At 36.8% G+C, this 12,747-nt stretch overlaps 1 protein-coding gene and 1 pseudogene across 1 annotated transcript; both read left to right on the forward strand.

Moving 5' to 3' along the window:
• Positions 1-2,040: 2,040 nt before the first annotated feature.
• LOC132271863 (dehydration-responsive element-binding protein 1B-like) lies at positions 2,041-2,990 on the forward strand. The gene has a single exon (XM_059773368.1). The coding sequence runs from the start codon at positions 2,079-2,081 to the stop codon at positions 2,742-2,744; it is 666 nt and encodes a 221-aa protein (XP_059629351.1). The 5' UTR covers positions 2,041-2,078; the 3' UTR covers positions 2,745-2,990.
• A 6,845-nt stretch (positions 2,991-9,835) lies between these two features.
• On the forward strand, positions 9,836-10,733 carry LOC132271865 (dehydration-responsive element-binding protein 1B-like; annotated as a pseudogene).
• The last annotated feature ends 2,014 nt before the right edge of the window (positions 10,734-12,747 follow it).

A 12,747-nucleotide genomic window follows, 5' to 3' on the forward strand; every position in this document is an offset into this window, starting at 1 on the left:
ATTTTCTATTTATAATTTATAACACCCAATTTCGGGGTGCTGGTATTCCCCTCAATTTTATAGAAAAATGTAACTTCCTTTTAAACTATGACTCGATAATCTTACTTCCTTTTGTCGCTACTTGTTGAGAAAGTTAAAAAATAAAACTATCCCACATTGGGAAAAGAATTATGTGTGGGTCATCTTATATGTGCGAGAGAAGTATTCTTCCTATTGCAATGGGGACCGTCGGATACATGGGATCTTAGATAATCAAATGAATCCAACACTCTCTATTTTTGTTAAGTTTATAAGACACACACTAACTTTTGTCACATAATATTTCCATGTATCTGGATTGGGAAGGTAATAAACTGTAGTACAACATATTTTATTTATGGGGGCCATATGTGGCCTAACTTTCTAGAAAGAAAACAAAGGAAGAAATGAATTGTGGCCTTTTATATTAACGGAAGTACCTTTTGAGATTGGTAGCATACCAAGGTCGCTTAAGTATCCTCCGTTGATCTTGGCTAGTTGTAGGCTCCTTCTTTTTTTCAACACCTCAGCAATCTTTTAGGATTTGACTCAACTGAGCTGCAACTTCTTTCACGCACATTGCTCTTGCTTTGACATCCAGCATAGTTCTTGACACAGGACTGCTGATCTCTTTATTGTAGTTGATGTTGGTACGATCGAGTTTTATTGCTGCTGCGCTTCTTTTCCCCTCTTGGAGGTCAAGGTCGCGTTTCATGATCATATACTGATTGTTGCCCCCTGTCATCGATATGTAGATTGGTGAGGCTTTCTTCTTCGACCCTATTAAGTCTTCAGCCTCGGAGTCGCTAATAGTTGTCGAGGGGCTCCCCCTGGTTAGTCCACGTGTAGTTGTTCTGCATGCCCAAAGTGGATTTAGGATAGTCTCATATTTCTTGAGCCTCTTTGTCAAGCAATCAAAGGTTGCCCAGCTCGTCCATTCTTCTGTGGGTGACCTACTTCGACCAACTTCTCTTTGGCTAACCCATCCTTTTCTTGCCTCCTTGTGCTTGATAGAGTTTTAATCTAGTTTGTATCATGCATGGGAGGTGGTCTCAACTACCCCTCGATAAGCTTTTGTTTCCCACCCCCCCCCCCCCCCCCCACACACTTAATGGCCCCACTTAATGGTCTGAGTCCGTCCTAGATCAAACATAAAATGATAATAAATAAAATTTCACAAATAAAAAGAATACTAAAGTTATGCGTTAAATTTTGAAATCATACGTATGCATATATATTATCTAAAATATAATGCAACTTTAAGCTACTTTAACTTATTATAATGTTAAAAATTTCTGAAAGAAATTTTGTTTAAATGCTGAAAAAACAAAAAATTGAAATTGGAGTATCAATTCCAATCCAATAAAATCCCAGTATGTCATGTACCATGTCCAAACAATTCAAACAAAAATAAAAAAATAATAATACTTAAGAATTTCATTAGGGAATTTATGTTTAGTTCTCATCACTAATGTGAATCAGTAAAAAATAAACAATATCTTTTTTCTATTAACAAATTAGAGATAGTGTATATAGTCACCATATTTAATTTGATAAATATATATATATATCTCATTATATCTAATTTAATAATTAAAAAAAATCATATTACTTTTATTAGTCTGCATCAACCAAGGGCGGTTACAATTTCACCCGTGGGACTCTAAGTAATGTCCAAAATAAAATTACCCTAGCTTAACTTAGTACGATCAGCCATGAATTTGTCTCCTCGTACCATTACAGAAAAAGAAATCCATTTATAAATGAATTTGATTTTGGCGGTTATAGTTGATTCATAGAATTGTGTGGATAAAGATCACGTCACCTGTTGACTGGCCTCGTCACCTGAAATAACACATGGCAATGACCTATTAGGTTACAACTTAGGTGCCAAAAACAGCTGGCACCACATCAATAATATCCCATTTTGTTGTGTTGGAACCGTGTCTTACATTATCATCTCTCTATATATATTCATTTTCACTTCATCAAACCCACTACCACTTAATTTTTCAACTAAAACTTCTACTACTACTACTACTACTTCCTACTACTAGTTCATGGAAATCCTTTCTAATTATTCACCGGAATCATCATCTGTGGTGTCTGATGGCTGCAGCACGGGCCGTGCCAATTATTCCGACGAGGAGGTTATGTTGGCTTCGAGTCATCCGAAGAAGCGAGCTGGGCGGAAGAAGTTCCGGGAGACTCGGCACCCAGTGTACCGGGGTGTGAGGCGGAGGAACGGCGGGAAATGGGTGTGCGAGGTCCGGGAGCCGAACAAGAAGTCGAGAATATGGCTGGGGACGTTCCCCACGGTGGAGATGGCTGCACGGGCCCATGACGTGGCGGCGCTAGCGCTGAGGGGCCGCCGGTTGGCTTGTCTCAATTTTGCTGACTCGGTTTGGCGGCTGCCTGTACCGGCATCGGCCAATGTTAAGGATATCCAGAAGGCTGCAGCGGAAGCGGCAGAAGCTTTCCGGGTGTCGGAAGACGATCAATCCAACGAGGTTTCCGGTGATGACATGAGGCCGGAAAGAACGATGACATTGCCGGAGAAAGTGTTGTTCATGGATGAGGAGGCGGTTTTCGGCATGCCGGGATTGCTTGCAAATATGGCTGAGGGGTTGATGCTACCTCCACCTCACTCTGGTGGATATGGGCACAATGAGAATGATGACATGGAAGCTGATGCTGAAGTGTTCTTATGGAGCTATTCAATTTAATTTGCTTATGCTGAAGTGTTCTTATGGAGCTATTCAATTTAATTAATTTGATTCAATTTATTTTGATTTCATTGGTTGTAGTGTGTTTTGGCTTGTTAGAAATTTTAATTCGTACTTAATTTTTACGAGTACGGATTTGTAATTGGAATATTTTAGAGGAGATTGTTAGTTTACGTAGTTCATTGCACATGTATGTTCTATAGAGAAATGGGTGTAATATTGAGAAAAGAAGAAAAATGACATTTTGAGTGAATATTGCTGTGTACTTAACGATCAAAGTCTGCTTGCTTCTTTCAGTATATAGAAGAATGGTTGCTATAGATGTTGCCAAATTCTAGCTAGTTTATGTCATATGAATATATATATATATATACACACACACCTTGTGTGCGTGTGTGAAAAAGCACATTTGCTATGTGTTTGTGTGAAAAGGCTGAGGCTAAGTTTGTCAGTATTTTATCCTCATCCTCACGTTACATAAAGGAGAAATTTAAGTCAGAGAGCGTTGCTCTTGGGAACGGAAGCAACATCCACGCATGTATTGAGAAATTTGTGGGACTTAGTCCTGTCACTTATTTTGAAACATCTCAGCCACTAAATATACCTATCACCCTTAATTTGCTTTAATCGTTATAGTATTTGTAGTTAATACAACTCAAAATACATTTATCTAACGGCATTCAGGCGAAAAAGCACTTTGATGATCTATAGTCCTTAGAAATATTCTTCCATTATGATTATATGTAGGTTGGATTTTTAGCCTGTAACTTTTAAACAGCATACATAAAACTAATAAGGTCTACCGTAATAATCAACAATCAGCCTATGATGTCCAATGTAGTCTTTTGATTTGGATCGGAACTTGATGGAGAATGGACCGTGAGATCTAAGATTGCTCTAAGGTTTTTCACCAAAACCTCTTTTAGCCATTTTTTTTTTTTTTTTTTTTAAAAAAAAAAAATTCAAAATGTTGTTCTGAAAAAAATATTAAGTAAATCTAAGCTTAAGTGTATGGGCTAAGTCATTTTTACTAGGAGCCTTAAAAACATTTTATTTAACTTTAAAGCTTAGATTCTTGTTTTTAATTCCTAAGGGTTGAGCTTTTGAATTATCATCCGACACATATTTTTCAAGGACCTACCTCTCACCAACCCCTTAGCCCATTGGTCTTGAAGATGACCTTCAACTTTGAATTCCATTGTCATGAGCTTGATTAATATTTGAGATTGAACATTTAATTCCATGAATCTACTTTGTACTTGAGTTTTGTATCATTTCCTGAAAATCATCATAGTCAAGTAAACTATTAAATTCTCACATTAATAGGCTAGCTGTATGCTTCAAAATTACCAAGATTTCCTTGGCTGAAACCTTGGGCTCTACGGTTTCTGCTTCATATGAAACTGAAACTAAATATAGAAATTGTTGACGTACAAAAGGACGTTAATGTCCACATTTTATGTCTTTGAGTTTTTTTAAATTTATTAATTTGTATAATATACTATATGAATTTTGATTACTACAATATTACTAAATTTGATGCGTTTCTGGGTGCAATGGTAAGGTTGCTTCATTGTGAACTAGTGTTAGGGAAATGGATATTTTAAAAAATTAGAAGATGGATTTTCATCGAATGATCTTAATCCAACTAATCCACTTGGAGGCATCTGGCCTATGATAGCACTAAGCCAAAAATAAGAACAACTTTCAACTTTCGAACTTAGCTCAGCCAACCACACTTACTGTCTACACACACACACAACAAATACAACACTCTCACACACAAAGTATAGTTGCAAGAATGAAATGTAAATACTTGTTGCGAAATTAGACCTCCTTCTTTCCTAAAGCTTGCAATTTAAAGGTTCTCTCGCCCCTTCATTTTAGGGTTCTTTAGAAGAGAGGGCTTTGTTTTATTTGATGAGTTTGGTTATTTGTTTTGTTTAGGAATTCTGTTTATGTATTAATTTTAATTTTTATTATTATTTTTTTTAATAAAAAGTTCACTCCTTTATCCTTAACTGAAATGGTCATTTCTTATTACCATGGACCTCACCTTATATATTATACTACCTCCGTCCCATTTTAGATGTCGGCTTCGGGATATGTGACTCACAAATCTAGAAACCGACATCTAAAATGAGATTGAGGAAATAATCACAATAAACGTGATCAATTTGTGCCCTAAAAAAATCGCACTGTAGGGACAGCTGGGTTAGGAACAACGGAGGATTTGCGCTCATCAAAATACCCAAAATTATAGAATTTGCAGCGTATCAATAAATATTCGAAAGTTCGAAACCTTATATCACTAGTCAGAATTGAACATCCATGAGTTAGTCAAACCAGGATATCCAATTGTCCCCCATAACTTGCCGTTCGTACAAGTCACCACCATGCCATCTGGACCCACCAATTTTCTGTTTGGTTACCATTAAAATATAAAACAAAATCCAGGAAATAGTAACACACTGAACTGGACACTTCCACTTTGGAAAACGCCACGTGGTCAGCACATTTAGTTTATAGGGTTAATTACAACGTCATTCCCTGATGTTTGCTATATTGACAGTCATATACAACTTAATCATTTTTTGAACAAAGACACCCCCTAGGTTTATAAACTTGAATAATGACACCTCATTTTAAAAAAACGGAGCCAAACACAGCCTTAAGTGACATGAAATGTCTAATATACCCTAAAATATATTTTAATCCTCACCTAAAATGACCAAACTACCCTTGTATCTCATCTCTCTCTTTCAACATCTCATCTCTCTCTTTCAACATCTCATTATCTCATCTCATCTCTCTCTCTCTCAACCCAGTTCCTCCTCTTCTTCCACACCCTCCCAATCCGTAAATCAAACCCAAATTTCTCTCTATCTCACACACACAGAGAGTATCTCTCAAACCCCCATCTCAAACTCCTAATCTCGATTCTTGCTCGCCGATTCCATGTCGCAATTCCTCTCATGGCCGAGCCCTTCACCGGCTGAGCCGCCCGCCGTCATCGAGTGTCGTGGAGCTGGGTTTTAGATTCGTGTGATGGGTGACTATCTCGATTCGGAAAGCACTTTTAGGACGACGCCCGACAAGCAAAATGGAATGCTCAGCCGATGGAGAGCTTGACTGTGGATGGCTCGGTCGTGGAGGACTCGCGGTGGCCAGTGAGGGCTTGGCTGGTGAGGGCTCGGCCTTGTTTAAGACGGCCTTGGCTGTGGGCGATGGGAAGACAGCCTCGGTTGTGGGCAATGGGCTGTTAACACTGAACACTGGTGGATAGCTTGGTTGGATAGAATCGGCGGCAGTTGGCTCGATTGACTTCGGAACGGCGATGACGGGCGCGATTGACTGACAGCTGCGGTGACGGGCGTTGACTCGTCCAAGTTGGACTCGGTGGTGGCAGAGCTCGGATGCGGTGAGCGAGGTTGGTTCAGCTTGGCGGCAGTGGCGATGGCTATGAGCAAACGATGAAGGAATGGACTGCGGTTATGGATGGCTCGGATGAAGGCAACGGCGGGACGGTGATGGGCTCGGCTGTGGGCCTGTGGCGGCTTGATGGACTGCGGCTATGGATGGCTTGAATGAGGGCGACGACGAGACGGTGATGGGCTCGTGGCGGCTTGATGGACGGCGGGGAAGAAGGGATCACAGAATGAATGGGAAGATCAAAAAATTGGAAGAAGAAAGGATATTTTGGATGAGGGTAATTTGGTCATTTTACATGGTCAAAGGGTAAACATGTATTTTCATCATATTTGGGGTGTCATTGTTCAAGTTTGTAAACCTAAGGGGTGTCTTTGTCCAAAAAATGACTAAGTTGTATATGGCTGTCAATATGACAAACCTCAGGGGGTGTGGTTATAATTAACCCAAGTTTATACTATGAATCCAGCTACCACGCCTCTAACCGGCGACATCTGTCAAATTCGTGTCGACAAACGATTGGTTGGTTGTTGGTTCCTACATCATGAATAAAAAAAGGTTGTCTTGTCTTGATGCGACAGCTCACACCTATGCCTCGCTTACAAAACTTCTTAGAAATTACTTAACCACTGCTATATATTTGTTACTCGTATTTGTCATTCCCTGAGTGTGGATTTTTTATTTTTTTTTTTTGAAAGATATTTCTAAAGTGCAAAAATAAATCAATTAACTAATATTAAAGAATGAAATAAATATACATTAAAAAATATATATCTTAAAAAAAATTAAAAATTGTGGTCCACTAATATTTCATCTACCTTTTAAAAGAAAATTCAAATTTCAAATTTCTTTAGAAACAACAAAAAATCATAATATTCAAGCCTACTAATTAGATCTATTTATCAAAGTGAAATAATTAAAGTTATTGATAGTTTAAAATGTGATTCCACTATAGACCATATTCATTTAGAAAATTGTTATCATCAAGAGGACGCAAAGTGGACAGTATATATATATTATATAGCACGAGGAAGAATTTTAACATTCGATTACACAATTTATCTAAAATTTGAAAAATTGTGAGTTCATTAGGTGTTTTTGGATTACCCATAGTATCTAAAATTTCAAAATTATAAGGTACTTTGTTGAACATAAGATGATAATAAATATAATTTCACAAATAAAAAGAATACTAAAGCTATGCATTAAATTTTGAAATCGTTTGTATGCATACATATATTATCTAAAATATAATGTTACTTTAAGCTACTTTAACTGATTATAATGTTAATAATTTATAATATACTTCAAGCTGCTTGAATTGAAAGAAATTTTGTTTAAATGTTGTTCGGAAAAATGAAATTGGACTATCAATTTCAATCCAGTCCAATCCCATGATGTCATGTATAATGTCCAAACACCTCAAATAAAAATAGAAGAATAGTACTTGGGTCTTAATTAGTGAGGTTATACATCGTTCTCACTGTTGATGTGAACTAACAAAAAATAAACATTGTATTTTTCCATCACTCAAGCCTGTAACTCAAGTGAGGGCATTAAAGGTGGTCGGAATTGGGCTTGGCCCAGACGGTAAGGCTAGTGGTGTGTAATTGCTTGCTCACCCGCTCCAAGTAAGGAGTTGGGTCAAGTACCTTCGGCTTCTGTCGGTGGAAGGATAACGAGTTAGTACTCTGCAAGTCCATCAACACCTGATGAGCCACTCTCTATCTGACGACCATCTTTTTTATAAAAAAAAGTGTGACGGTGTTGCCCGAGTAGTAAAAGGGCCCAACCATAAAGTGTCCCCCACCCTATTGATTGTAGGTTCGATTCGCCCCACCCTCAACTAACTACTAAACATTATCATGTTACAAAAAAAAATTTGTGTACCCATGCACACCATATCTGATTTGCTAAGTAAGTATATACATCACCATATCTGATCTGGTAATTAAAAAAAACATGTCAATTTTTTATTAGCCCACATCAAAGGTGAGACAGTGTACTGACTCACCTGTGAAATATAAGTATTGTACAAAATAAAATTACCCTAGCTTAACTTAGTATGATCAGCCAGGGATTTGTCTCCTCGTACCATTACATTAAAAGAAGACAAAAGTGCAAAAAAAAACTCTGAAGTTTCACCAAGTGAGCACAATACCTCCATGTGGTATAAAAGTGAGCAAGTTAGTCCCTGTAGTCTCAAAAGTGAACAACTTTCTCTCTTACATTTCACCTCCGACCATTTTCACCCGATGTCATTGTGTATTTACCACACTACCCCCTATAACTAACTTTTTTAATAAAAAAAATAAAAATAAAAATAAAAGGCAAAATATCTTAAATGCCCTCTATAATAAATTAGGATATTACATGGGCCTAAATTGACTTAAGTGTTGTAAATTCTCATGTGGGCCTCTGTCTGGTTTATGTGAACTCAGGCCAAATAGGTTTCCTACTCCTTGTTTTTTTCTACGGAATTAGAGAACACGTGTTCATTAACTTTTTTCTCATTTATATTTTTTTTTATTATAACGCTTACTTATTTGTATTCGTGGCCTAGTTTAGTAAAGGGCAAAAAGACGAAAAATCATTCGGAGCACAAAACTAACTAGAAACTTATTAAAGTTTCAAACAAATGGAATCCTTGAAAGCTATTTTAAGGTGAGGAATGAGGAAGGTTTTGAGGCCAAATTCAAATCATATGTAAGAGGGGCTTTAACTACGTACCTTTTGATGGTTGTATTATATCCTCAGCTATATTGTATTACATTACAAACCATTTGATATAGTTTAGTTCCAAAAACTCTTCTAGTAGCTAAAAGGAATACTAAAGTTATGTGTTAAATTTTGAAATCATACGTATGCATATATATTATCTAAAATATAATGCAACTTTAAGTTACTTTAACTTATTATAATGTGAAAAATTTCTGAAAGAAATTTTGTTTAAATGCTGAAAAAAAAAAAAATTTGAAATTGGAGTATCAATTCCAATCCAATAAAATCCCAGTATGTCATGTACCATGTCCAAACAATTCAAACAAAAATAAAAAAATAATAATACTTAAGAATTTCATTAGGGAATTTATGTTTAGTTCTCATCACTAATGTGAATCAGTAAAAAATAAACAATATCTTTTTTCTATTAACAAATTAGAGATAGTGTATATAGTCACCATATTTAATTTGATAAATATATATATATATATCTCATTATATCTAATTTAATAATTAAAAAAAATCATATTACTTTTATTAGTCTGCATCAACCAAGGGCGGTTACAATTTCACCCGTGGGACTCTAAGTAATGTCCAAAATAAAATTACCCTAGCTTAACTTAGTACGATCAGCCATGAATTTGTCTCCTCGTACCATTACAGAAAAAGAAATCCATTTATAAATGAATTTGATTTTGGCGGTTATAGTTGATTCATAGAATTGTGTGGATAAAGATCACGTCACCTGTTGACTGGCCTCGTCACCTGAAATAACACATGGCAATGACCTATTAGGTTACAACTTAGGTGCCAAAAACAGCTGGCACCACATCAATAATATCCCATTTTGTTGTGTTGGAACCGTGTCTTACATTATCATCTCTCTATATATATTCATTTTCACTTCATCAAACCCACTACCACTTAATTTTTCAACTAAAACTTCTACTACTACTACTACTACTTCCTACTACTAGTTCATGGAAATCCTTTCTAATTATTCACCGGAATCATCATCTGTGGTGTCTGATGGCTGCAGCACGGGCCGTGCCAATTATTCCGACGAGGAGGTTATGTTGGCTTCGAGTCATCCGAAGAAGCGAGCTGGGCGGAAGAAGTTCCGGGAGACTCGGCACCCAGTGTACCGGGGTGTGAGGCGGAGGAACGGCGGGAAATGGGTGTGCGAGGTCCGGGAGCCGAACAAGAAGTCGAGAATATGGCTGGGGACGTTCCCCACGGTGGAGATGGCTGCACGGGCCCATGACGTGGCGGCGCTAGCGCTGAGGGGCCGCCGGTTGGCTTGTCTCAATTTTTGCTGACTCGGTTTGGCGGCTGCCTGTACCGGCATCGGCCAATGTTAAGGATATCCAGAAGGCTGCAGCGGAAGCGGCAGAAGCTTTCCGGGTGTCGGAAGACGATCAATCCAACGAGGTTTCCGGTGATGACATGAGGCCGGAAAGAACGATGACATTGCCGGAGAAAGTGTTGTTCATGGATGAGGAGGCGGTTTTCGGCATGCCGGGATTGCTTGCAAATATGGCTGAGGGGTTGATGCTACCTCCACCTCACTCTGGTGGATATGGGCACAATGAGAATGATGACATGGAAGCTGATGCTGAAGTGTTCTTATGGAGCTATTCAATTTAATTTGCTTATGCTGAAGTGTTCTTATGGAGCTATTCAATTTAATTAATTTGATTCAATTTATTTTGATTTCATTGGTTGTAGTGTGTTTTGGCTTGTTAGAAATTTTAATTCGTACTTAATTTTTACGAGTACGGATTTGTAATTGGAATATTTTAGAGGAGATTGTTAGTTTACGTAGTTCATTGCACATGTATGTTCTATAGAGAAATGGATGTAATATTGAGAAAAGAAGAAAAATGACATTTTGAGTGAATATTGCTGTGTACTTAACGATCAAAGTCTGCTTGCTTATATATATATATACACCTTGTGTGCGTGTGTGAAAAAGCACATTTGCTATGTGTTTGTGTGAAAAGGCTGAGGCTAAGTTTGTCAGTATTTTATCCTCATCCTCACGTTACATAAAGGAGAAATTTAAGTCAGAGAGCGTTGCTCTTGGGAACGGAAGCAACATCCATGTATTGAGAAATTTGTGTGACTTAGTCCTGTCACTTATTTTGAAACATCTCAGCCACTAAATATACCTATCACCCTTAATTTGCTTTAATCGTTATAGTATTTGTAGTTAATACAACTCAAAATACATTTATCTAACGGCATTCAGGCAAAAAAGCACTTTGATGATCTATGGTCCTTAGAAATATTCTTCCATTATGATTATATGCAGGTTGGATTTTTAACCTGTAACTTTTAAACAGCATACATAAAACTAATAAGATCTGCCGTAATAATCAACAATCAGCCTATGATGTCCAATGTAGTCTTTTGATTTGGATCAGTACTTGATGGAGAATGGACCGTGAGATCTAAGATTGCTCTAAGGTTTTTCACCAAAACCTCTTTTAGCCATTTTTTTTTTTTTTTTTTTTTAAAAAAAAAAAAAATTCAAAATGTTGTTCTGAAAAAAATATTAAGTAAATCTAAGCTTAAGTGTATGGGCTAAGTCATTTTTACTAGGAGCCTTAAAAACATTTTATTTAACTTTAAAGCTTAGATTCTTGTTTTTAATTCCTAAGGGTTGAGCTTTTGAATTATCATCCGACACATATTTTTCAAGGACCTACCTCTCACCAACCCCTTAGCCCATTGGTCTTGAAGATGACCTTCAACTTTGAATTCCATTGTCATGAGCTTGATTAATATTTGAGATTGAACATTTAATTCCATGAATCTACTTTGTACGTGAGTTTTGTATCATTTCCTGAAAATCATCATAGTCAAGTAAACTATTAAATTCTCACATTAATAGGCTAGCTGTATGCTTCAAAATTACCAAGATTTCCTTGGCTGAAACCTTGGGCTCTACGGTTTCTGCTTCATATGAAACTGAAACTAAATATAGAAATTGTTGACGTACAAAAGGACGTTAATGTCCACATTTTATGTCTTTGAGTTTTTTTAAATTTATTAATTTGTATAATATACTATATGAATTTTGATTACTACAATATTACTAAATTTGATGCGTTTCTGGGTGCAATGGTAAGGTTGCTTCATTGTGAACTAGTGTTAGGGAAATGGATATTTTAAAAAATTAGAAGATGAATTTTCATCGAATGATCTTAATCCAACTAATCCACTTGGAGGCATCTGGCCTATGATAGCACTAAGCCAAAAATAAGAACAACTTTCAACTTTCGAACTTAGCTCAGCCAACCACACTTACTGTCGACACACACACACACAACAAATACAACACTCTCACACACAAAGTATAGTTGCAAGAATGAAAGGTAAATACTTGTTGCGAAATTAGACCTCCTTCTTTCCTAAAGCTTGCAATTTAAAGGTTCTCTCGCCCCTTCATTTTAGGGTTCTTTAGAAGAGAGGGCTTTGTTTTATTTGATGAGTTTGGTTATTTGTTTTGTTTAGGAATTCTGTTTATGTATTAATTTTAATTTTTATTATTATTTTTTTTAATAAAAAGTTCACTCCTTTATCCTTAACTGAAATGGTCATTTCTTATTACCATGGACCTCACCTTATATATTATACTACCTCCGTCCCATTTTAGATGTCGGCTTCGGGATATGTGACTCACAAATCTAGAAACCGTAAAATGAGATTGAGGAAATAATCACAATAAACGTGATCAATTTGTGCCCTAAAAAAATTGCACTGTAGGGACAGCTGGGTTAGGAACAACGGAGGATTTGCGCTCATCAAAATACCCAAAATTATAGAATTTGCAGCGTATCAATAAATA

Source organism: Cornus florida, unplaced genomic scaffold (genome assembly GCF_030987335.1).
Source record: "Cornus florida cultivar Cherokee Brave unplaced genomic scaffold, ASM3098733v1 CherokeeBrave_3.0.0_Hap2_Chr08, whole genome shotgun sequence".
In the NCBI taxonomy this organism is placed as follows: Eukaryota; Viridiplantae; Streptophyta; class Magnoliopsida; order Cornales; family Cornaceae; genus Cornus; species Cornus florida.